The 24,058-nt window shown below is 38.6% G+C and overlaps 2 protein-coding genes across 3 annotated transcripts in view; one reads left to right on the top strand and one right to left on the bottom strand.

Moving 5' to 3' along the window:
* LOC150091480 (SMAD family member 6-like) overlaps positions 1 to 24,058 on the bottom strand; it is an 85,897-nt gene that overhangs the window by 29,878 nt on the left and 31,961 nt on the right. The window contains exon 2 of one of the 2 annotated variants that reach the window (XM_090375810.1): positions 5,892 to 5,945. The exons of the other annotated variant lie outside the window; for it this stretch is intronic. Coding sequence (XP_090231936.1) covers positions 5,892 to 5,945 — 54 coding nt within the window. The remainder of the gene's footprint in view (positions 1 to 5,891; positions 5,946 to 24,058) is intronic. 2 annotated transcript variants of the gene reach the window in all.
* The window catches only part of LOC150091477 (uncharacterized), a 317,989-nt gene continuing 317,311 nt past the window's right edge, over positions 23,381 to 24,058 (top strand). The window contains exon 1 of the mRNA XM_090375829.1: positions 23,381 to 23,485. The gene's annotated coding sequence lies outside the window, so the exon portion shown is untranslated. The remainder of the gene's footprint in view (positions 23,486 to 24,058) is intronic.

The following is a 24,058-nucleotide window of genomic DNA, read 5'->3' as shown; positions in this document are numbered from 1 at the left end:
CAGTCATTCACGCCCTCGTGCTTGACCACTTCACTACGGAAAAAATATATTTTTGAATATATATTTATTCACGATATTGGCCTCGAGTTTTTCGTCTGCAAAAGATAAATCATATATAAAATAAAATAAATTTTCTGTCTACACTCCGGGACGACCAAACGGTCAAAGCAGTTCACAAGGTAGACAGAATACAAGAAACAGCACCATAATTAGCAGTCACGGGCTTGAACTCCGGTCAATCAAGGCACGTGTACTTATGCAACCGCGCGATGACCACTCGGCCACGTCGAGAAGTCTAGTTTATGATATTAAACAATTTAATAATCTTTTAATTTTTACAGTTAATTTTCACTTACAGAATTAAGTAATTAATTCGTTTGCGCAAATGACAAACTGATAATGGTAAATCAGGATATTATGACCGGAATAGCTAAAGCTGTAGTGTAATTAAATAAGAGTTTTTGTTATATGTGATTAAATGTTTAACTGATAAAGTTTAATTGGTCAATTAATAACTCCTAACCCTTATAACACGCATTTTCAAAATACCTTTGAATGCAATCGACTTTTCAAAAACCTTTATTATCAAATTAATTATTATCAAATTAATTTATTATCAAATTAAAGATATTATCAAATTAAAGATATGAGTAAATATTATTAATCAATTAGAAACGACGAACAGTTAATTTAGAAATATATTACAAGGCGGACTCAGACCTTTATCAAAGAAGGTCTACACCGATAATGTCTATCAAGAAGTTTTATAAAGTAAAACATTATAGCGAAAGATGTTGTTAACAACGAAACTAAATTGAAATTCAGGCATTGTACAAAGTATTGCTAATTCTTATTTTTAAATAACTATTTGTTTTGTTTTGTTTTGTTTTCTAATGATTAACAATAATTAATCATATTTTTAGTTTAATAATCAAATATTTTTAAAACTTTGATTTAATTGGAAGATACTTGAGTGTATATGTACTGGTAAATGTCAGGCGTTAGTAGCAAAAAAAAAAAAAATCCATGCGAAAAGCAATATTTAAATCTTACACGGTACGCCGGATTAGATCAACTTGTGTTAAACGTTTAATAGCGGTACTGTCATCTTTCTCATGTTTTACGATTAACTAGTTAGTTTTACACAAATTCTATACATTATATTTCATTCATTTTTCTTAGAAATATAAGAATTTGCTCGGAACATGCTTCATAGACTATGAAAAAGCTTTCGATAGAACCAACCATGCAAAACAAAACTAATAAAAGTGCCTTCGGCATATAGTGTTGGTATAGATGGAAAAGATGTGAGTTGTTAACCTCTACTGGAATCATACTGCAGTTAAAGTAACTCAAATAACCATCAGCAAAAATTAAGATGCAGAAGGAGTTTGACAGGGATGTACGCTGTTATCATGCTATTTCATTCAATACACGGACATGATATTGAGAGAGAGAGAGAGAGAGAGAGAGAGAGAGAGAGAGAGAGAGAGAGAGATGTTAATTAGGCCTCAGCAAAAAGTACATATAGCTGTCTAAATGCAATAAACTCGAATATTTAAAATCCATAAATTTTTCTCGCTATACTTCAAGTGATTACTACATATAAACTTTACGCAGTTTCATGAAATCATTCGTACATCTTATCATACTCTTTCCCCTGCCAAATGGTATCCAACCAGCTGCTGCTTAATTTTCGCCAGACCGTCAATCTCAGTTCATTCCAGTAGTCCACAACACGCTAATTAAACGTAAACTTCCTGAGGTCCAATGTCAGTCAGTGGTGAAACTACCACACCGCCAGGGAGGGAGAACCAATCACAGGGCCTGATAGTCGGTTCGATATTGTTAGAGAGCACGACGGAAGCGTTCAAGTGTCCCCCGTGGCCCAAGAATTTATAGTTTTGCCACTGTCCAGTCTATTCGTTCTCCCAATAGATTTATTTATGCCCTCTGTTTTGGGTCTCATTTCAGTGTGAATATTCTACTGTTGTTCATTTCTCTCTCCTCACCTAAGTGTCTTATACAAAGGGTACTAGGAAAGTTTTGCAATACAGCTTTGTTTATTTAATTTTTTCAAAGTAATTTCCTCTACATTCAATACACCTCTCCATCCTCCGAAACTAATCTTTAAACCAGTTCTGCCAAGTTTCACTAGGGAGTAAAGCACACTCGTTGTCCCAAGCCCGTAGAAGGTCCTCATCACTGGAAAACCGCCTCCCTTTTAGCTTCATTTTCACATGCAGGAACAGTGCAAAGTCGCAGGGAGCAAGGTCTGGACTGTAGGGAGGGTGCTCGAGAAGTTTCAGTCCTGTCGTGGTCAAATATTCGGTGCAGGCTTTGGCGCGGTGAGCTGGAGCATTATCGTGATTGAGGTACCAGGTGTCCATTCTTGACTTTGGCCGCAGGTTCTTCATAGATCCAATGACTTTAGGCAGGCATTGTTCAGTATACCACTTAGCTGTGACTGTCTTCTGCGTGTCCAAAACGATACGTTCCACAATTCCACTCGATTTGAAAAATACAGCTATCATTTTCTTCTTTACAGATCGGGATTTTCTGACAATTACGGGTGTGTCGTCATCATCAAAGACCCAAACTTTGTTTTGAGCCTTGGTCGGCAGATCGTAATAGTACAGCCAAGTCTCGTCACCTGTCACGATGTTGTTCACATACCGAGATTGTCCCTTATCAAACTTTTTTAACCTCTCCCGGCACCAAGTCACACGTCGTGTCATCTGCTCTTCAGTCAGTTGATGCGGCACTCAGAGAGAACAAAGTTTCTTCACGTGCAAATGACCTTGCAGAATCAAACGAATTGCTGGTGCATTTAGGCCCAAAGTATCCTCTATCTGTTGGTAGGTCACTCGCCTGTTTTCGTCAAGCATTTTCCTCACAGCAGTAACGTTTTCCTCCGTAACTGACGTTCGTGGCCTTCCCGGCCTCTCAGAATCCTCCAGAGTGAAATTTCCCCTTTGGAATTCTCTATACCACCTGAATATCGTTGTATGATGTGGACAATCATCATCTAGTGCAAGAGTCATTTCTTCTAAGCACTGGTCTATGGTTAAACCACGCACGAAATTATACCGCAAAACTGTCCTTATCTCATTTCGTGACCACGATGCCATCGCAAGCACTTTACACTCTCACTGCTAATGAATAACTGAGCCCATCGACTTGGCGCGGCGGCTACTATGCACGTATGAACATGTCTCAACATGCAGCAACAAGCAGCTTCCTTTGATTCATTGTTGCGTCATATTGCAAAACTTTCCTAGTACCCTTTGTACTTAATCAGAGTCCACCTCCTAAATTGCCTAGTTTCCGAGCTCAGGAGCCTGTATCTTTCGAGCCTCATATGGCTGTCACTTTATTATTCTCACGAGACGAGCAGCCTGTCTTTTGATCCTTTCAAAAAAGATCGAATTTTCGAATTCCTATAGATGTGGTCTCCATATCCAAACACAATATTCTAAATGCAGTCGTACTATTCGCTTATATAACGGAACTATAATCTTCTTCTCCTTAGATGCTTTTTTTTTTTTTTTTTTTGGTAGTTGTTGGCGCATCAGCTTCTGTGGCCATAATGCACCTCCCAAGGTTTTGCCGTACTTTGATCCAAGCCCGAGGTGGGATTCGAACCCTCGACCTTTGGTTTGCTAGGCAGGCACTTTACCCACCCGGCTAGCCCGGTCGGCCTCCTTAGATGCCTATCTGCCGCGACAATATAGTGGTTTTACCATTTTTTCACTCATTCGAAGAGGCTTAGATTGTTCGAATCCCGTCGGAGACTGGAGGAATTCTTAAAGGTCTCTTCAGTCGGGGACTATGTTAGCCGATCTCAGGCGGACAGAGCTGGACTTTCCCCTGCGAGATATTCCGGGTTTTTCAGCCAGTACAACATGCAAATCGGCAGTAAGACAATATGACATACCCTGTGCCTTCCCGGCCAAATGCTTAGAGTGCATAGTAACTGTCATATCTGATTATATCGCAACATCAGAGTTTCTCTTCTCATTTATACAGTTTAGCTGTTTCATCTCCCCCTCCCCCAGTGTGTAAGTTATTCAAATTATTCTTGGATTGTTATTTCCAAAATGTGGAGCCTTACATTTGGCAGCATTAGAAAGTAACTGCCATTTTTCTGACCAAATACAAAATCTTCCAGATCATTTTAAAAGAGCTCGGCCTGACGTGGATCTTTAACCACCCTCCCACTTTTATATCTGCAAATTTCAACATAGAAAGCTTTATTACCCCATCATATCATTCCAATTTAATCAGACATAAACGGTCCCCGCACCCTTGAGGTCCCTCAAGAGTGTGGAGACCGCTTGTTTTCACTATATGAAAAAAAAAAAAAAAAAAGGAAATAAAAAACTTTTCTTTTTGATAAAAATATAAAAATGTATTTTTTGGGATGTAATGCTTATGGGTAACACTCCGTGGATAATTTATTAGGAACACCTCAAGAAACTCGAACGTATCTCCATGTCTACAGTGTATATATAGATATGAGTTGATGGCTTCATTTGCAAGGTAGAATGGCCATGCAATGTGACCTATTTGATTTTAAACATGGAATGATAGTCGGGGCCTGGAGGGCGGTTGCCAGTATCATCGCAACAACGACCACTGTGGAGTATTCGTACACAACAATACCAGTGGCACATCACGAATAACTTACAATCGGGTCAACGCAAAAAAGTTTCGCATGAAACGATCAGTTGACGTTTTAGGGCAAAAGACCGATCAGAACTGTTATAGACATGCAGATAACCAGCATTACCTACATGGCATCTTAGTACAATATAGGCTATTTCAGCAGTCCCAACGAATGACGATAGGGTACGGGTATACCAGTAAACCACACCATTAGTGTTAGTATATAACAGAAGAAAATGTTTGCACTGGACCAAGGATCACTGGACCCAGTCATCAAAGATTGGATAATTTGTCTGATTCGATGAACTGTATCTGCACTATTCAGCCAGCGGAATATGGTATGTTGAAAACAGTGCGGACTTATGCCACATTTTGCTTGAAGACGTAGTACCTACTTAAAAAACCATCCTGGGATAGGCACATCTATCATGTTAGCTCTCCATCTTGTGATAGTTACTTCCAGCAAGATAATTTATTGTACCATCAAGCAGATGGTTTTACCGTGACTTTATTTATAGTGAAACCATCGCCGAATCTTTAATAATAATATTGAACACAATCGCCGAATCTATAATAATAATAATAATAATAATAATAATAATAACAGACAGGAGATCAAAGAGATGTGGCATATGCAACAAGTAACGACCATCCCGATCATCGTGTCAACCACAGGTATGGTGCCAAAGACCCTACATAACAGCCTAGCAGCAATAGGTCTCCCAGCGAACACCTACAAGGAACTCCAGAAAGTCGCAATCCTGAACACCTGTAGGATTGTCAGAGAGTTCCTCGACCAAAAGTAACATCAGACATAACAACAACCACCCTGTGTACTTGGTAGCAATACCCGTCACGAGGTGGAATCCCCAGTCAGGGAGAAATAATATAAGAGCAGCAATAATAATAATAATAATAATAATAATAATAATAATAATAATAATAGCGATCCTGTTATTATTAGTGCATTTGTGAGATGAGACAATTCCGTCCACTCTCAAGGAATTGAAAGGACACTTCAGTCTTTATGGTTGAATTCAGTGGATGAATATTACCACTATTAATATTACTAATATTACCACTATAATTCATCCACTATTAATGTAATGTTCTGGCGTGGACTCCACATTACTATTAGGATGGTGTTCCTAATAAACTGTTCACTGATATAACCTAAAGCGATACAACCAAAGTTTTGAGAAGATGGCACAGGGCCTACCTACCTTCTGGTTTAAAAATTTCCTGAGGATGTCTGCTATATGGGGGTGGAGGAGACTCTGTAAGAAAATAAAGCCACCATTAGTTTTAGATACTATTTAATGAGGTGAGAGAAAAACAAAAGGCAGCGGCTCATAACCTCTCAACAGGAATATAAACAATATCACGGGCATGAGAAATAAAGGACGTCCGGCGATATACGAAATCATCCCTGTTGACCTCAAAACCACATTTTTTAAAATGCATCACCACTACATTTCTTTATTGCGATCTTATTGCAACTGGAAATGCACTCTTTTACGAGTTAATTCCCCATCCCCTTAGCTTAATTTGAAGATTTTTATATTAAAAAAAATAAACAAACACTCACAATAAATCAATAACCAATTGGTTGTTTTGTATTTTATCTATTTTTCCATGTTGTAGCTTGTTCTTTCTTTTCTAGTTAATTATATATCATGGAGAACTAACACAATAAAATATTATCAAAAATAAATTTATTTCTAGTAAATCGTCATAAATATACAGTTGTGTCCCCGTATCCGCTGATTCAGTTACCCGCGGTTAACCACGGAAAAAAACGAAAAAAACTTACCATGTACTACTCGCCTGTCCAATACGATGCTTCCCTTTATTTTTTGCGATGTCGCGTATGGTTTGGTCACCAACATTATAATGGTTCATTAGAGATTTAACGGACCGTTTTCAAACTTTTGAATAATTTCAAGTTTTTGTTTAATTTGAAAGCACAATTCTTGCGTTTGCCCATCATTTTCGCGATTTCTAAACAAAAAAAAAAAAAAATAAAAAAAAATAAATAAATAATAAATAATAAAAAATAGTTACTATAAAAAAAAAAAAAAAAAAATTGACATCCCTGACATAAATAACGAAACAAAATTTGTCCTTTTGCGGTGCGACGGAACACAACAATTGACGCGACGCACTAAAACAAACTAAACATTTGGTCTTTTCTTTTTTTTTTCTCTTGTTTTGAGCGATAGGTGTGAAGCTAGCAGGGGTTGCAAGATAATAGGTACACTAATATCCCAATGACGACTTATAACGCCGGTTCTTGTCGCTTATTTACGACTTGTAAAATATCTGTTTATACCTATTCTAGTTATTACTTGTGATTTTATGATTTCTGGCTGATTTTTTTTTTTAATTTGGAGCTTTGAAGTGTCCCGGTTAATCCAATTCCGGTAAATCGAGAGTCTGTTGTACTTTATTATTACTGTATTTAATGTTGGTAATGTTTTACTGTGTTTAATTTATCAATTAAACTTGATTATATGTATGTACAAGAAAATCACGTTATATATGGGGTCAGCAGGTATCTCGCGCTTATATCCGCGGTTTCAGCCATCCACGGTAGGTCTTGGAACGTATCCCCCGCGGATACGGGGGGGGGTCTTTTTTATATATATATATATATATATAAAGAAAGGCACAACCAAGCAGAATTAGGAACTATGCATTTCCCTCATGTGACCACGAGATGGTGCTTCTGCAGTGGCCAATGTGTTCTGTCTGTGGAAGAGTGTATTCACGAGGTTATTTACATGTTGTGAGGCTAAAATAATAATAATAAAAAAAATAAAAATAAAATTCCGGAGACTTCAGCGATGGGAATCGAACCCAGTCCTTTCAAACAAGTAGGAGACGGCAGATATATCGTGCTGATTAAGCTGCTGTGGAGAACCTCTCTCTCATACAGAGATATGGCAGTTGAGCTTTGCCTTTTAGATATAACCAACAACTGCTTTAGTTTTAAAAGACTTACAAGCTGACTAAAATCTTCCAACACATTTAGATCAATTTATAATTAGTCCCGATAGGAGAGTTGGTTATTTCTCCGGATATTTTCAATTCTTTTTTTATAAATGAAGTATACGTAAGCACTAGGCCTACAGTCGCAGAGGGGATTTATTAACATTTGCTATTCAGAAGTTATCAAAATATTTTCCTAATACATATCTTACTTTTATTTTTTCGTCAACATGTTAAATATACTTAAAACAACTGTTCATAGTGATTTTGACATAAGCTGGATGGAATCACATACATAAGTTACAATGTTACTCGTATAAAAACAAAAAGGCTGAAATTAGGTATTAAAAGTTCGAATTGGAAAAGCATATGGTAAAAAATATATATACAGGGTGTCTCAAAAATATTGGTACAAACGTTTAGGGGAGGTAGGTAACATCTAAAGGAATGTGAATTGCATAGGAACCCATAACGGAAAACGTCACCGGAAGTCGGTACACGGCACTATTCATCAGTTCGCGAGAGGGTAAATTTCTGGTTTACTCATTCAAGCAGTAGTTGCCGCACGAAGAGCATGCATCGATATACGAACTGTGAGCTGGCAGACATGCACCTAGTGTATGGATTAGCAGAGGGCAATAGACGAGCCGCTCAACGAATTTATGGAGAACGCTTCCCAGACAGACATGTACCGGACCACCGTTTGTTTTTATGCGTGTTCATCAAAATTTGTGCGATTATGAGTCATTTAGAGGTAACAGGAATGGTGCGGGCAGACCACGTTCGACGCGAACTCCCGCCATGGAAGAAAGTGTGTTGAATGCCGTCCAGAATAATCCTACTACCAGCACACATGCCGTTGCCTCTGCTTTAGGAGTGTCTCGTTGCAGGTACAGCGTGTCTGGCACGACGATTCCTTACACCCCTCTCATCTCCAAAGAGTTCAGTTACTGCTTCCCCAAGATCATCCTGCATATGTGGCTTTTGCGTAGTGGTTTCTCCAAGAAAGTGTTCAAGACTTGAATTTTCCAGCCTATGTTTTGGTCACGGATGAGGCTTATTTCACTCGGGAAGGCTTATTCAATCAGCACAATGCTCATGTGTGGGCTCACGACAACTCACACGGTGTGCGCTCCCATGCGGCACAACATCGCTTCGCAATAAATGTGTGGGCAGGTATGGTCGGTGACTGCTTAGTCGGCCTTTACCTGTTACCATCCCGCATGAACTCCGCTAAATATCTTTCTTGAACAAGTTCTACCAAGGTTACTTGATGAGGTTCCAGCAAATGTGAGATGCAATATTTGGTTTCAACATGACGGGGCGCCTGCCCATTATGGAAGGTGTGTTCGTGACCATTTGAACATGCGTTTCGGGCGTCGATGGATGGCCGTGGTGGACCCGTTGCCTGGCCCCCACGCTCACCTGATTTATCGAGCCTTGATGTCTTTTGTGGGGGCCCTCAAATCTATCGTGTATGAATCGCCTGTGGAGACGGAAATGGATCTCGTGGCGAGACTCGTCTGCGCTGCTGCTATTGTCAAAAAACTCCAGGTGTGTTCGACCATGTCCGCCAATCCATGCTGCATCGGTGTCACGCATGCATCGCGTCTCATGGTGGAACTTTCGAGCATCTGTTGTAACATCATGAAATGCACCCATCTCGTACTCCATTGTTAATATTATGTGAAATAAATGTTTGCCACTAATTACTGTCTTGTGTCATTTCTGCTTCTTGTGCCTCTGCTACTACTTTCCCGTGACGTTTCCGGTTATGGGTTCCTATGCGATTCACATTCCTTTAGATGTTACCTACCTCCCTTAAACGTTTGTACCAATATTTTTGAGACACCCTGTATATATCAAAATTAAAGCAATGATGCTCATATAAAAACATGTTAATCTTAGATACAGTTACTTGGAAATGGATCATTAGAAATGTTCAACCTAGAAAATGGTTTCTAACGTGCTGTACCATTGTTATGTTTCAAACAACAGGAGAATCAACAGCACCAGAAACTATTTCGCCAAAAAATATGACATCCTAAATAATCTTGTTGGTGAAAGATGGTAGTAGGTGAAAGTTGGTAATTAGATTTTTAGACAGGTTTTAACAAGCTGACGTCTGAGCAGTAAAAGAATGACTGCATTTAGTATTTGTAAACTCACTGCTCTTGAATACTAGGAGCTAGTATTCAAGAGCAGTGAGTTTACTGTATGGTTCATAGTATGTGACATATATTATGGATCCGTAATAGTAAATTAGCGTAATGTAAGCTACTGATGTACATTTAGTAGCGACCGGATATATTTTGGTGTCCTGGGGAATTATACATTCTAGCATATCTTAATATCAGAAATTTTTTATGAGAAACTAACAGCAATAATAATAACACTCTGATCCCAAAGGAGCACCAATCCTTCGGGATCATAGATTGGACCAATACCGAGCTGAAGAAGATCCATGCGAAGTCGGTCACCATAGCCCAGAAAGAAGAGAAAGGGGATTGACTGACCTCACTGAACAAGAGAAGAAGGCGATTAAGAACCGTAGCCGAGTGGTCAGGCGCGCGGGTGCATAAGTACACGTGCCTTGAGTGACCGGGATTCAAGCCCGTGACTGCTAAATACGGTGCTATTTCTTGTATTCTGTCTAGCTTGTGACCTCCTCTGACCGTTCGGTCGTCCCGGAGTATAAACAGAAAATTTATTTTATTATTTTAACTTGCAGGATTATTTCCAGAAAAATACAGCACCAATCTATCAAGCCATAAGAAAGATAGACGAATGGCACACAACACTCAGCCTTAACAAGGAGACTCCACTCACACAGACAGAAGAAAGAAGACAGAAAATTGGGCAAAGAAGTCTTTCCATGGCAAACACTACAATGACTTCCATCAAGACTACATATATAAGATGGCTTCCAAGGCATGGCTTATGAACGGGAGGCTCGTCCCCAAGACCAAAGGATTCATGCTTGCCATCCAAGACGAGGTAATCAACACTAGCAACTACAAGGACAAGGGACAAGGTATTCTTGTATTGATTGCGGCCTCCAGGGTTACCCCTATATACCGCTGTAGCATCTGTAGGTTATTTATAGCCGGCAAGTGTGTGTAAGTGTGTGTGTGTAAGTATATATGTGTGTTGTGATGGTTGTTGTTTGCCGGCCCTGGAGTCTTAGCAGCCGGGAGGCAGGGAGCAAGCTACCTGCGTCCCGACTCCCGTCCCTAGCCACGTGGAGGCGCTCCAGGAACTATCTAAATTACACTTAGTGGGATTCCAACAAGTGGAATCCCGGTTATAGTAAATAATGAATAGGGAGGATAAAGTAGGAGAAAAGAAAGTAGAAGAAGAAATGAGAGCAAAACACTCTCTCAGGAAAAGAAGAAACAGGAAAGAGGAAAACACTAGTTGGAAAATCTAACAAGCGAGAGAGCTTGAAGAGGTAAAATTTTGAAGCCTGAAGGCTTGTACATTTGAAAGAAAGATTCCCCAAGCCGGGAAGGAAGCCCAACTTGCACCGACAAGGGGAAAAAGAAAAGTCTCAAGGAAAGAACATAGGTAATGTACAAGTGGCTATTAGATAGCCACTTAAAAAAAAAAGAATAAATTAAGATAAATAATAAATACTTATGTCACCGATATGAAACATAGCAGTAAACATATTAACAAATTACACTGCAAAGCAGAGAGTAAAATATACAATATTTACAAAGTAATTAAAATCTTGGCTGAAAATTAGTCAACCAAGAAATTAACAGAAATAGTCATCCAGAAGAAATGTAGAAACATATATACAAAACACAAAGAGACAAACAGAACTCACCCAAGGCAAATATATGCCAAAGGCAAAACCAATAAATACTGTACAAATAAATTAGTTAATCGAATCAAAAGCAATTCTAAATTTAAATCTAAGTATAACAGATCAAAATAATAAGTTAAGTATTAAACAATAATTAATTAATATGCAGAGAAGATGTCTCTGCACAAGTAATCTAATCTATAAACATATGTACATAACCAGCAAGTGCAAAGCTGCTACCACAAGCTGCGAAAAACAAAACTTGTTTCAAATAACAAGACACGTAGAATTAACAATAATGCATAGGTAAGCATTAAAAAAAAAAAAAAAAAAAAAAAAAACTAGCAACTACAGAAAATACATCGCCAAACAGCCCGGAGTGACAGATGACACATGTCGACGATGCCACCTGGCCTCAGAAACGATCCAACAATCACCGCAGGATGATCATCCAGACGGAGTACACTCACAGACACGACCAGGTCGCTATCAGAAGCTGGCAAGGAAATATCATTTGATCGAAGAAAGTGTACAATAGTACAAGTATGAACCGCAGGCCGTACTAGAGCCCAACCCACAAGCTGTACTGTGACCGCGCAAGACAATTCCGCACAACAGACCAAATATAACCCTCGTCGACAAGAAGGAAAGCCTTGAACCCGGTCCACCCGGGTTCAAGCCCGTGACTACTAAATACGATAAATATTTGTATTGACGATTTATTGTAAACTCTACTGACTTGGTTGTCGTGCCGGAGTATAAAAACAGAAAATTTATCTGATCGACATAGCGGTGCCAACACCGGCAGCCTGCAGAAAACCCATGAGGAAAATATCAGGAAGTATGTAGAACTAAAACGGGAGATCAAAGAGATGTGGCATATGTAACAAGTAACGACGATCCCGATCATCGTGTCAACCACCGGTGTGGTTCCAAAGACCCTACACAAGAGCCTAACAGCAATAAGTCTTCCACAGAATATCGACATGGAACTCTAGAGTCGCAATCCTGTACGCCTGTAGGACAGTTAGAGAGTTCCTCGACCTGCAGCACACTGGACATAACAACCACCCTGCGCACTTGTTACCAGTACCCGTCACGGGCTGGAATCCCCCATCAGAGAGATTTAATATAATAATAATAACACAGCTTTCTTGTTTCAAAGATACATCAAAATAACTCATTAAGGAAATAAATGTCTTATCAACGAGTTATAGTTTTTTTTTTTTTTTTTCACTGATATTTAGTGATAAGTTACGTAATTGAATAACAATAATAATTTATAAAAGAAATTATTATTATTTATCTCATTCATTTGTGCATAAAATAAAGCTGAGAAACGCCAACCAGCTTATAATCGCTACCAGAAAAATATCTTTTTCATTACAATATAAATACTGAAAAGAAATGGTGAGAGTATGGAAATTTTATATTATAATGAGTAAAAAATAGAAAAATATTTTGCTCAAATCCAAAGCGCCAAATTTAAATTTTACTAAAAATAAAAGATAAGTTCGATACCTATTTTTGTAGACATCGAGAAATTTAAGATACTTTTTCCCCCGAACCTCTTTCCTCAGATTTTTAAGTCAGAAAAAATATTCTTCTCTGTACTACATTATATTATACACGTTGCAAACAGTAATATTTTCAACTAACAAAATCGCGAATGCGATTAATCTGTGCGACTGGAAACCACTTTGCGCTAACGCGGAAGTTTAGAGATATACAAGGTCGTGTAATTATTGCACAAATATTGATTTAAATCATTTTCTGAAATTTATTTTTTGAGATTATTTTATTTATGTTATTTATTTTCTAGAGATTTTATTTATTTTTTAGATTGAAAGCAACAACATACTGATAATTAGTTAATACATGTATGATCTGATGATAACATTTTCATGTTATCATCATATTCAAAGCATCTTTGAGAGATCCAAACAAATGTCAGGAAGCAAGGTCCAGCTATATGCAGGATATGAGAGAGAGAGAGAGAGAGAGAGAGAGAGAGAGAGAGAGAGTAGCTAGCTTATCCCATCTTTGAAATAGCTTCTGATGTTTTATGACTTATGTGCGGCCTTGGCATCATCGCGTTACTGTAACATGTAGTACAGGCCCATGTTCGGCGTATACGGGTGGTAAGCATCTTTTTTTTTTTTTTTTTTCCATATACTGTTCTGAATTAATTACTGACTTTATGCAGGAAGTGTAAAAAGATCACTTCAAAAATGTTAAAAAAAAAACAGTAACCATGCAGTTGCTTGCCGGTGCCTGTTTTGAACTTTTTCGGACATGGGAAACAACCACGTGTACACCCCTCAATCTCGGGTTCATAAGAATGAATCCAAATAGATCCGTCACTGATTATTATCAGTGAAAGAAAACTGTCTCTCAGATACTTGTACTACTGAAGTCCAGAGTAGATTCGTTTCCTCTCTGCTTTGTGAACGCCGGTAGCAATCACTTAACACAAACTTTACTAGGATTCAGCAACCTGTACCAAAATCGGCAACTGAAACCATTCCAGATGGCACTATAATCATTTCAACAAGACACTGTCACGAAAGTCGTGACATTGTCTTGTTAGACAAATATGCTAGAGAATCAGACACAGATGCCCGTGTTACAATTTAATTTTAATGCGAAATCCTTTCAAGACATTTTAAAAACTCCATTTACTCTGTGTTTACTTTGTTTCCAAAACAACAGCAATTCGAGAACACCAGAGTGCCCACACTTGAATGATTCCTGCACTCCACCAATAAAAGGTTCCCGATCCCCGCGGCTTATTCTGTTCGTTGATTGCAGTGGATAGCATGATGCCTGACACTAACAACGTTAATCAACAGGTGATCCATCAATAATTCTGTATTAGTTATCAATCCTGTGCTTGTTATAATCATCATTCACTACCGTTTTCGGTCGTCCACTTCATGAATTGCCATCTAGAGTCACGGATGTATGGGGAAACCACAGGAACCAAATATACCATTTCCATCTATACATATGTCGCCACTTTTAAACTTATCTTCTTGCTGTGTGCACACTTTTAATGTCCTCTTTCTATAAGTGTGTGACACGTTTGTGCATTGATAGTCTCTTTTAGACCATACTAAAATTGGTTCATCATCTTAAATCATCATAAACTGGTTCTGGGAGTATGAACATGAGCGATCCATAGAAACGTCAGTATGGAATGAAAATGTCGACACGACCGACGATAACTTATTTTATTTACGTGATAAATTGGAAAAGTGCGGAACTTGTAACAACATCAACTGACAGTGTGGCACGGGCACAGGACACTAAGAGCTGTCCACAGGTTGCCAGAGATGCCTTATGGAGAGTCATCTGAAAAGTCAACGAGGCAATGTTCCCGAAAACTGAGCGAGTCAATAAATGGAGAATTTTTAGAATTTTAAAAGATCAATTGGAAATCCTATACCGCTGGTTCCTTCTGCATTGTTTGGATTTGAGATTTCAGCAGAAAGTTATCCACATACAATCAATATGCACTGTGATTCTCAGATTCTCAACATCAAACATGCGAGAAATATAATTGTTGGAACGTGGTGGTAATGGCAGTTTTAAAGAGTGCACGAAAGCCGATTTTCATTTTTTTCAGAAATAACTTTTGTATATGATAAATGCATAAATAAAATTTAATTAGTGAGCTTAAAGAAACTTGAAGATTGTATTTTTGCGCTACAGCGGCTAAGACTATGGAGGCATCATTGCATTGTATCTGTAATGTCTGCTTTGCTGAATAAAAGAATTCAACTTTCCGAGAAAGAAAGCCGTGCAACCCTCGCTTGAGTCCGACTAACTCGGGGCGGCCACATACGATCAGAGTAGTTTACAAGCTAGAGAGAATACAAGAACATCACCATATTCCAGGCACGTAATCTAGAGCCATGGTTAACTCGAACATGTATACTACGGTATGGTGTTTGTCTGCTCGGCTAAGGCGGCCTGGGAAAGCAGTGCAATATCTGGACCACTCCACGAAAAACGGAAGTTGGTACTGAGTGAAAGAACCAATGTCACATCTGAACTATTGTAGCTGTAGCTGGAATAATCGGATATTGGCCACCCTGGCTTAACTTTTCACCCATTTTAAAGAGAATGGATCTAATTATCAAATACCACTCACACAAAAACGTTTGCCCCAAATAGCCGGCAATTTGTTTTTCAGTAGAGTCGAAAAATCTGGAGGTGATTGACATTCTTATCATACTTATAACCAAATTTGATTTTCAATGAACTATATTTTCAAGTTCTGTAATATAAAAAAAAAACAAATTCCTGTTATGAAGAAGCACACTGGGTCACCTTTCTTTATATATACATACATATAAAGAAAAGAGATCTGTTTCAATAATATATATATATATATATATAATTGAAACAAATTTTGAACGAACAGTTCTAGATATAAAGGCATATAAATGAAGAACGATATTATGTAAAGTAAATTTAGCAGAACTGATTAATGTCATCAAATATATATACAGTATAGCAAAGTAAAATAGAAAAGGGCAGAAAAAATAGTAAAGCAGAGCATGTATATTACTTAAATAACGCAAGTGAGTGGCACTTCTTTTTTTTTTTTTATTTATTTTTTTATTCTCTCTCTCTTTCCCTCACTTAATCATTTGGCTAGTTGCTTCAGGTGCTGTGTAACGGCATTGGTCGGCCGGATTCATTCCTCTGTCGCTGCTGAAATATTACAATGAACAGAAAACAACCGAAGCTGAAGACTGTAATTTGGACAGGGGCGCACTCTGGGGGTTAGAGCACATCAGCTTCAGGCCTACCGAGCTAAACTACTATTTCCACGGTACATAATATCCGGTGGCGCTGACAACTGGGTAATGGGTGGCAAGAGATGGATCTCACTTCCCTTAGCTACATGGCTCGCAGGTACAAAAGAACAAACAGGCATGCAGTATAATCTGACAGAGATCTTTACTTTAAAGTCTAAATTTTTAGTGATATTTCAAGTATAATTTAAATACTGTTTTCATATTCACATGATATATTTTATCAGTTTTAAGCTTTTTATAGAAAAACATATAAAATATTGTAATAATAATATGCGTTGTTTGCCAACATTGTAATGGTATAAAGGAAATTACAGACTATAAAACTACTACATTCCGTTATAACGTCGCACATCATCAGTTATGTGGTGCATGTGTCTGCCGCCCTCTTCCCACAAATTTTGCTTTATAATTTCTTCTGGAAGTGTTTCAACATTATCTGTGACAATAACTGTCAGACTGAGAGGTGCTTATGTGCTCAACTACGGATTCTTGAGGATAATCGAACATCCCTTGGATCCTGACTAAGTTTGTATCCTTCTCCTCTCCTCCACAGCCATAAGTCACTTCATGTACTTTTTAAGCTTGGTTTTATTTCTCCTTCGCTGGTAGCACAGTTGGTATAATCGCTGTCCTCCTCACGCTCGGTGGAAAAGACCTGAGTTTGAATCTCGTCGATGACGTGATGAATTCTTATGGACCTTTTCACAACGTAGCTAAGTTAGTTGGTTTGAGGTGATGACAGCACGGTTTTTTTCCTACAGAAATTCGGATTTTCGTCTAGCAAACAGGCAAATCACACCAAAGAACAGAACACGCAATTTAGATACAATATATACGGGGCAATATGGCATAAGTCGCTGATGCGCCCACAACAAGCAAACAAGATTTCTCATTCAAAATTTTATTAGAGTTTCGCGAACTTTCTTCTCCGCATACACTTACTAATTGTTGTTGTTATTTGGTTTTTAGGAGCATTAGCAACTAAGGCCATATTGCTCCGGGGATATGCGGTGGTCATTCCCTGATCTTACCGCATCCTCCGTATTTGGTGGTCACGGGCTCGAACCCCAGTCTAATCAAGAAGCGTGTGCTACGCACTGCTGCTCCTGCCCATCTGGCTACGGAGGCGCCACACTTACTAATTTGAATTAATTAATATTATTAGTAAGGCAACGAAGGAAGGGAATTTTTCCTGCATCAGCCAATTGCCCTTAGATTTATTCATCTTGTACTGTGGCATGATTTATAAACATAAGAAAGAACTGCAGGTATCTATTATGGGAATTACAACAGACCCAGGACGGAAAAGATTATGGAGTGAAGTGGTTAGTACTTGGCAAAGTAGATGGAATGAGTCTGTGCATGGTGAAGTCACAAAGAAGTATATTGAAAATGTTCAGTTTGATTCTACTCAACCTTCTGTTTCATGGTTTGCACCAAGCATGTTTACGACGAATTTGTTAACAGGCCATGGATCTTTGAAGGCCAAACTTTTCGACAGAGGTTTGGAGCCGGACCCTTTTTGTACCTGTGGTCAGATGGAGGACTGGATCCATGTTTTACTATTTTGTCCGCTGTATACAGACCATCGAGTATTGCTACTTAATCAGGTTCTAGGTCTAGCTGAGGAGAATGTAAAAATACTAGTTGAGAACAAAACAAACTTTGAGATTTTTCAGACCTTTGCAGAATCAGTCTTTAAGAAAAGACTTGAACTAAGAACTCAAATCCAAAATCGAATAGAAATCTGACAGCTGAGAAGTTAATAATATATATATATATATATATATATATATATACAGGGTGATTAACTACCAGTGCGACAAACTTGCAGAAGGTGTAGGGGGCACAAAGACGAATCGGAATCACCTAGCATTGCAGGGTCCGAAATGCCTTCGTCATTCGGTAGAGGGCGTTGAACGGGAGGTCGCGTGAACAGCGATCCCGCTGGAAGTCAGCATTTGCGAACCGTTTCTGTTGAAGAAACCAAGTAGCAAAAGTCCTCCGGAGTGGATAATCCGCAGGCTCCAATGAATAGACGCATTGCAGATGGTATGAACTCATTTGGTTTGTTGACAGTATCCTCCATACAGTGGATTGGGAAATACCCAATCGTTGGCCTATCGCTCGAGTACTCGTACTCGGATTGCCTTCTGCAAGACGTAGGACATTCTCCTCATTGTCTGGCGTCCTCGTCGTTCGCTCTCGATTCATGGTACCTCTCGTGAAACAACCAGTCTCACGTAACCTTCTGTGTGCACACGTGCGAAAATCGTATGATGAGGAGCACGCCTGTGCGGAAAACGTTCCTGGTACAAGCGCAGAGCGGTGCGCCCGTTACAGTCCGCAGCTCCATACGCGAGGTGCATGTCGGCCAATTCAACGTTTGAATACTCGTCCATCCTACTGCCTCGGGAACCGGTTCGCAAATGCTGACTTCCAGCGGGATCGCTGTTCACGCGACCTCCTGTTCAACGTCCTCTACCGCATGATGAAGGCATTTCGGAACCTGCAATGCTATGTGATTCCGATTCGTCTCTTTGCCCCCTACACCTCCTGCAAGTTTGGCGCACTGGTTGTGAATCACCTGTATATATATATATATATATATATATATATATATATATATATATATATATATATATATGTGTGTGTGTGTGTGTGTTTGTATCCCATTAAATATAAACAGAATGACTTGTTGTATGATATGTAAATTTAATTGTATTTCTAGGATTTAGAGTGAAAATTCTAGTATCTTGTACAAATGTAAATATTTACTTCGCGAAGTTTATTGAAGTTTTTCGAATTGGCTTGTATCTACTGAGGCTTGGATATTTTTCCACAATTTTTTTTTTTTTTTTGCTGGCTTCCAGGTTTGGGCAACCTGGGGGCGGGATTGCTGGCACCCACCGGTATTTCACTATCTCCGGTGGGTGCGGGATTTGTACACAAGGCACTAAAGGTGATAGTAGACCCAGGCTCGGCTCCTTGTGCTTGGGGGCGGCTGCCTACGTGTTGGCTGCTCCCTGGTGGCGAGGTGGACTGACACAAGCGACACACCATACACTATTACATAAAGCTTTGCAGGGTTTCTGCACTAACACAGACGTGCAAGGTGGAGATGGGCTTAGGCCTAGGAGCCACCCTCGATACAGGTAAAACACACACACTTTTTATATTGCTGATTTATTTTTACTGTATATAAATCTTGTATATACAAATGTATATATTTTGAGAATGTACAGAAAATTGTGTGTGTAAATAAAAAATTGGAAAAAATGCATCAGCCAATTATATTTACCTTGGGACTGTACATAAATTTTGTGTTGTGCAAATAAATGAATGGAATGCATCAGCCAAAAATAAATAAGTAAATAAAATAATAAATTAAAATAGAATATTCATACTATTCCTATTCCCACAAAGTATTTATCCGATTCTGTTTTATTAAATTTAGCCAGATTGCTTCCATCATAGTGGGAAGCAATTTATCTCAATGTTCGGCAACCTGGTGCTTATAGAGATGTTTATATAAAATATTCGAAATCAGCTGTCTTCCATGAGATTTTATATTTGCGTTCCCTGGTTCGTGTCTCATTAACGAAGGAGAACAGATCTTCCTCATTCATTTTACTCAATCCCTTCCGTGTGTTACACGCCTCAATCAGATCTCCCTTTAAATGTATAGTTGTTACACTTTGCCTTCCACACCTTCTAGGACGTTCTTCGTACGTGCGTCGCTTTGTGCTCATCAATCTGGTCGCCGTGTTCTGAGTCATTTTTAATGTGCTGTCTCCAGACCTTAACACAATACTCTAAATACAATCTACCATCGCCTTGTAAAGAAGGATAACGACGTCCCCTTCTCCCTACTAGAAAAGGCCTTTTAAATCATACAGAGGGTGCCATGTGCCTTCCTAGTCGCCAGTTTACATGGCATAGAAAATTTAATATCAGATTAAAGCATAGCACCTAAGTCTTCTTCGCACTGAATTATGAGGTGTGGTAATAAAGTTCCCGGACTGGTTTTGTTGCGATCACGTTCGATATTTAAAAATAAACGGAAGTGGTATGTTGTAGTTCAAACTTCCTCAAGCAGATGGTAGTACAGATTGTTCCAGTAGGTCGACAGGTTGCAAGTAACGACCAGTTTGGCTAGTAGTGTTAACGTTCCTTGTCACGATTTTGCAATGAAGCAATGAACGAATATCAAATTTTGCTTTAAACTGGGAAAATCTGAAACAGAAACATGAAATATTAAAAACTGTTTCTGATGATGATGAAACGTTAAGTTGTATCAGTGTGCTTGAATGTTATAAGCTATTCAAAGACAGACGTAAGGATGTTCGCGATGACTCAACAAGTCGGCTTCAACCTTTCGAAATGAGGAGGGAGTTGCAAAAGTTGGGGAAATTGTGGCAAGAAATTGTCGTTTGACCCTCAGAATGATGGCTGCTGAGTTGGATATGAATAAGGAGACGATTCGTCAAATTCTGCATGAAGGTTTAGAATAAAGGAGGTATGTGCAAAATTTGTGCTGAACAGTCTCATGGATGAGCAGAAACAACGAAGAGTGTCATCATGCGAAGATTTTATCCAGACTTGTGAAGACAATCCTAATTTCCTCGTCAGTATTGTCACTGGAGATGAGTGTTAGGTGTTTCAGTACGATTCAGAGACGAAGCGTCAGAGCATGCAGCGGACTTCAGAATCATCGTAAAGGCCCAAAAGGTTGCGTTTATAGAAGTCCAAGATCAAGACGATGCTGATCATGTTTTTCGACAAACAAGGTGTGTGATTCACAAGGAATTTGTACTTGAAGGGGGAAAGCGCCAGTGCTGCGTTCTACGCACAGGTGCTTCAAAAACTATTGAAGCGCATTTCCCGGGTGAGGCCGCAATTTAAAGGCAGCTGGCTCATGTTGCACGACAAAGTCCCCACCCATTCTGCACTTGTGAAGATATTTCTGACAAAATATGGCATTGTACAGATCAACCATCCACTCTACTCTCACGATCTAACACCAAGGCAAGAACTATTCTCAAAGGAAAGATTTCAGGATGCTGAGGGCATAAAGAAAAACGTTACTGCCGAACTGAACATCATTGCTTTGGACCCCTTCGCTGACTCTTTTCAGAAACCTTTAGAACAGTGTAATAAGTGCATTCATTCAAGTGATGATCATTTGAATAAAAATAAAACTATTTTTGAGCTCCTTCGCTAAGTGTTCTTTTTATTGCGGCAGTCCAGCAACTTTATTGCCACATTTCGTACTTTTAGCTTCTCTTCCCCTAGCTTATACGTGAATCCAAAATTTCTGGTCCACAAATGCATAACCTTACATTTAAAAGAATTAGACTTTAGCTGCCCTTCTTCGGACCATATATAGTTATTTCTATAAACTTTTTACGCCCTTTTTATATTTATGCTCTCTTCCCATAACATATCTAAATTATTGCTGTACTTAATAATGTAAAAATTTAAACTGCATTTCCAAGTGTCAAAACTTCGAATATCAAATTTTATCTTTATCATATTTCACGTCTAAAGATATTTACACAATATCTTTCCTCATTGGAAAAATTGATCCAATGAGAAAAGAAGTTAGTAAGTCGATCCTTAAATGACTCAATGCTTAAATTCCTCATCCAAGTTATTACGTGTACTCCCTCCCCCATCAGTACAACAGTAATGTTGTGTCGTGTATCAGCGGTATAAGGATCATGCAGATCAAATTTCGTACACTTTCACATACTTTTAATAGGAATCGTTTATTTCGGCAAAATATGAAGGTTCCAGTGAATTTTCATATTTAAAGTGAACTTCCTACTGTTTTAAAAATATAAAACCTATCTGACATACAATTCGCGGGAATTTATTTATCAAATTATTTTTATTATTAATATCAAATTACCTGGCAATCATACCATATCTAATACCATTTGTCATACCTAAAATAACAAGACTTTTAGAATAGCGGTCTGTTGGCTGTGCTGATAATTTCATCTTAAGAGTGTCTGCTGCAAGTATCTTTCTGTCACAAATCTGATAATAAATCAACACTTTTAACACAAGAAACAGCAAAACCATTTAACCATTGGTCATCCTCATTAAGCACCAAAACCGAAGAACTCCATTCCTTCATTATGTCCTCCTCTTAGTAGTTAATCTTCCTTTAAAAATCTCTTCTTTTCCCAAGAGCATCCCAAGTCTCTTGAGACGTTATCACCTCGAAATGTTACTCCTTTCTGTTTGGATAGCTATCCAATCCGTTCTGTAAAACCCTTGGTGCAAAGCGCCGTGACGAGCTTCTGTTGTAACCCTCTCTTCGTTGCAATAAAGAGCATATTTTTAAAATGCCATAAATTGCTAGTGGCGATGGTCAAAGACCGGAATAAGTATTAGATGCGTCTCATTTGCTTAATGAGAAGAGAAGAAAAAAAAAAAATAATAATAATAAAAATAAAAGGAAAAAAAGAGAGGAGAAAACAGGAATGCTATTGTCATCAATTAATTCTGAATGCGTACAGGAGGGATGTGCACGGAGTGGGGGAGGTAAGGAAGAATAAATCTTCGTTCCTATGGAAAATATTGGCCATTTCCTCTTCTTCAGACCAAGAAATGGACTGCATTTTACCTAATTTTGAATTAAATTTCTGCACATCTCCCCTCCATTTTTAATAAAAAAAATTAGTCCCTCCACAATAAATACTACACTATGTATTTTTTTTTTTTATTTTCCCAATTTATCTGAATTGGCAATAATGGGCGAATAGAATTTTCCAGGTTTAAATATTTTTTTGTCCATGATAAGGGCCCATTTTCATCGCTATTAAAAATGTTTTGATTCCCGAATGAGCCAATATATTTGCTGCTGTATGTCTAAATCAACCTATTTTGCCATTTTCTCCATTTCTGAATATAATGAATTAGCTCGAAACAAAATTTCTACCCCAGTGCTGTCTGCTTTGGAGACGTTACATACCATGTAGCTCTGCAGTCACGTGCTACGGCAGCTACCAATCGACCTCTTTACCTGAGGGATGACGACTACATGAAAGCATGGGAAAAGAAACGGGGGGGGGGGGATTCTTTCTGTCACGTCTGCCAGGTACATTGATGTAGTACAGGACCTGTCAAGAATGCTTTCTTCTTTTCACAAGAGGGGTCCACAAAGGTCACAGAGGTGAGTGAAAGAGAGAGGGACAAACAGAGTCGAGGAGTATGTCGTTACGTACTCCTTCAAACGCTAAGCTGAAGCACAAGATACTGCACAACGACCTTTTCTAAGGCCGTTGTGTTTCTGCTGTCGTCCTTTAAACATACATTGTAAACTAGGCCCACGCCAACAGCCAAGGCAGCCAAACCACCGCGGTAAAATAATCTGACCAGAACGCTTCAAGGTGTGCGATCTGCTTGGCGTAGTTCGCCTAGGATACTGTGCAATTAAATTGTTGCAATTCCAGAGAACGCACTGTTGTAAGCCTGATAGGCATCACTTCCGGTAACACTTATATATGTATATGGATTCTCTATATACTATTAAACTGTAACAACTTATTTCATGCCGGAAAAAACTACTATTTCCTCTTAGGCAATTTAAACACCAAATCAATAAACACCAAATCAATAAAAAAAAATCAAATGATTTTTTTTTTAACTTATGGCACTGTAACTGCGAAACCAATTATTATTTAAAATATATTTTAAAAATATAATTGGTTTCGCAACAATATTTAAAAACTCATTTTACATTTGT

The sequence above is a fragment of the Mastigoproctus giganteus genome, chromosome 1, assembly GCF_048544385.1.
Source record: "Mastigoproctus giganteus isolate SK-2022 chromosome 1, ASM4854438v1, whole genome shotgun sequence".
In the NCBI taxonomy this organism is placed as follows: domain Eukaryota; kingdom Metazoa; phylum Arthropoda; class Arachnida; order Uropygi; family Thelyphonidae; genus Mastigoproctus; species Mastigoproctus giganteus.
Note: the sequence above shows the minus strand (reverse complement) of the source record. Positions and strands in the feature narration are given on the sequence as shown.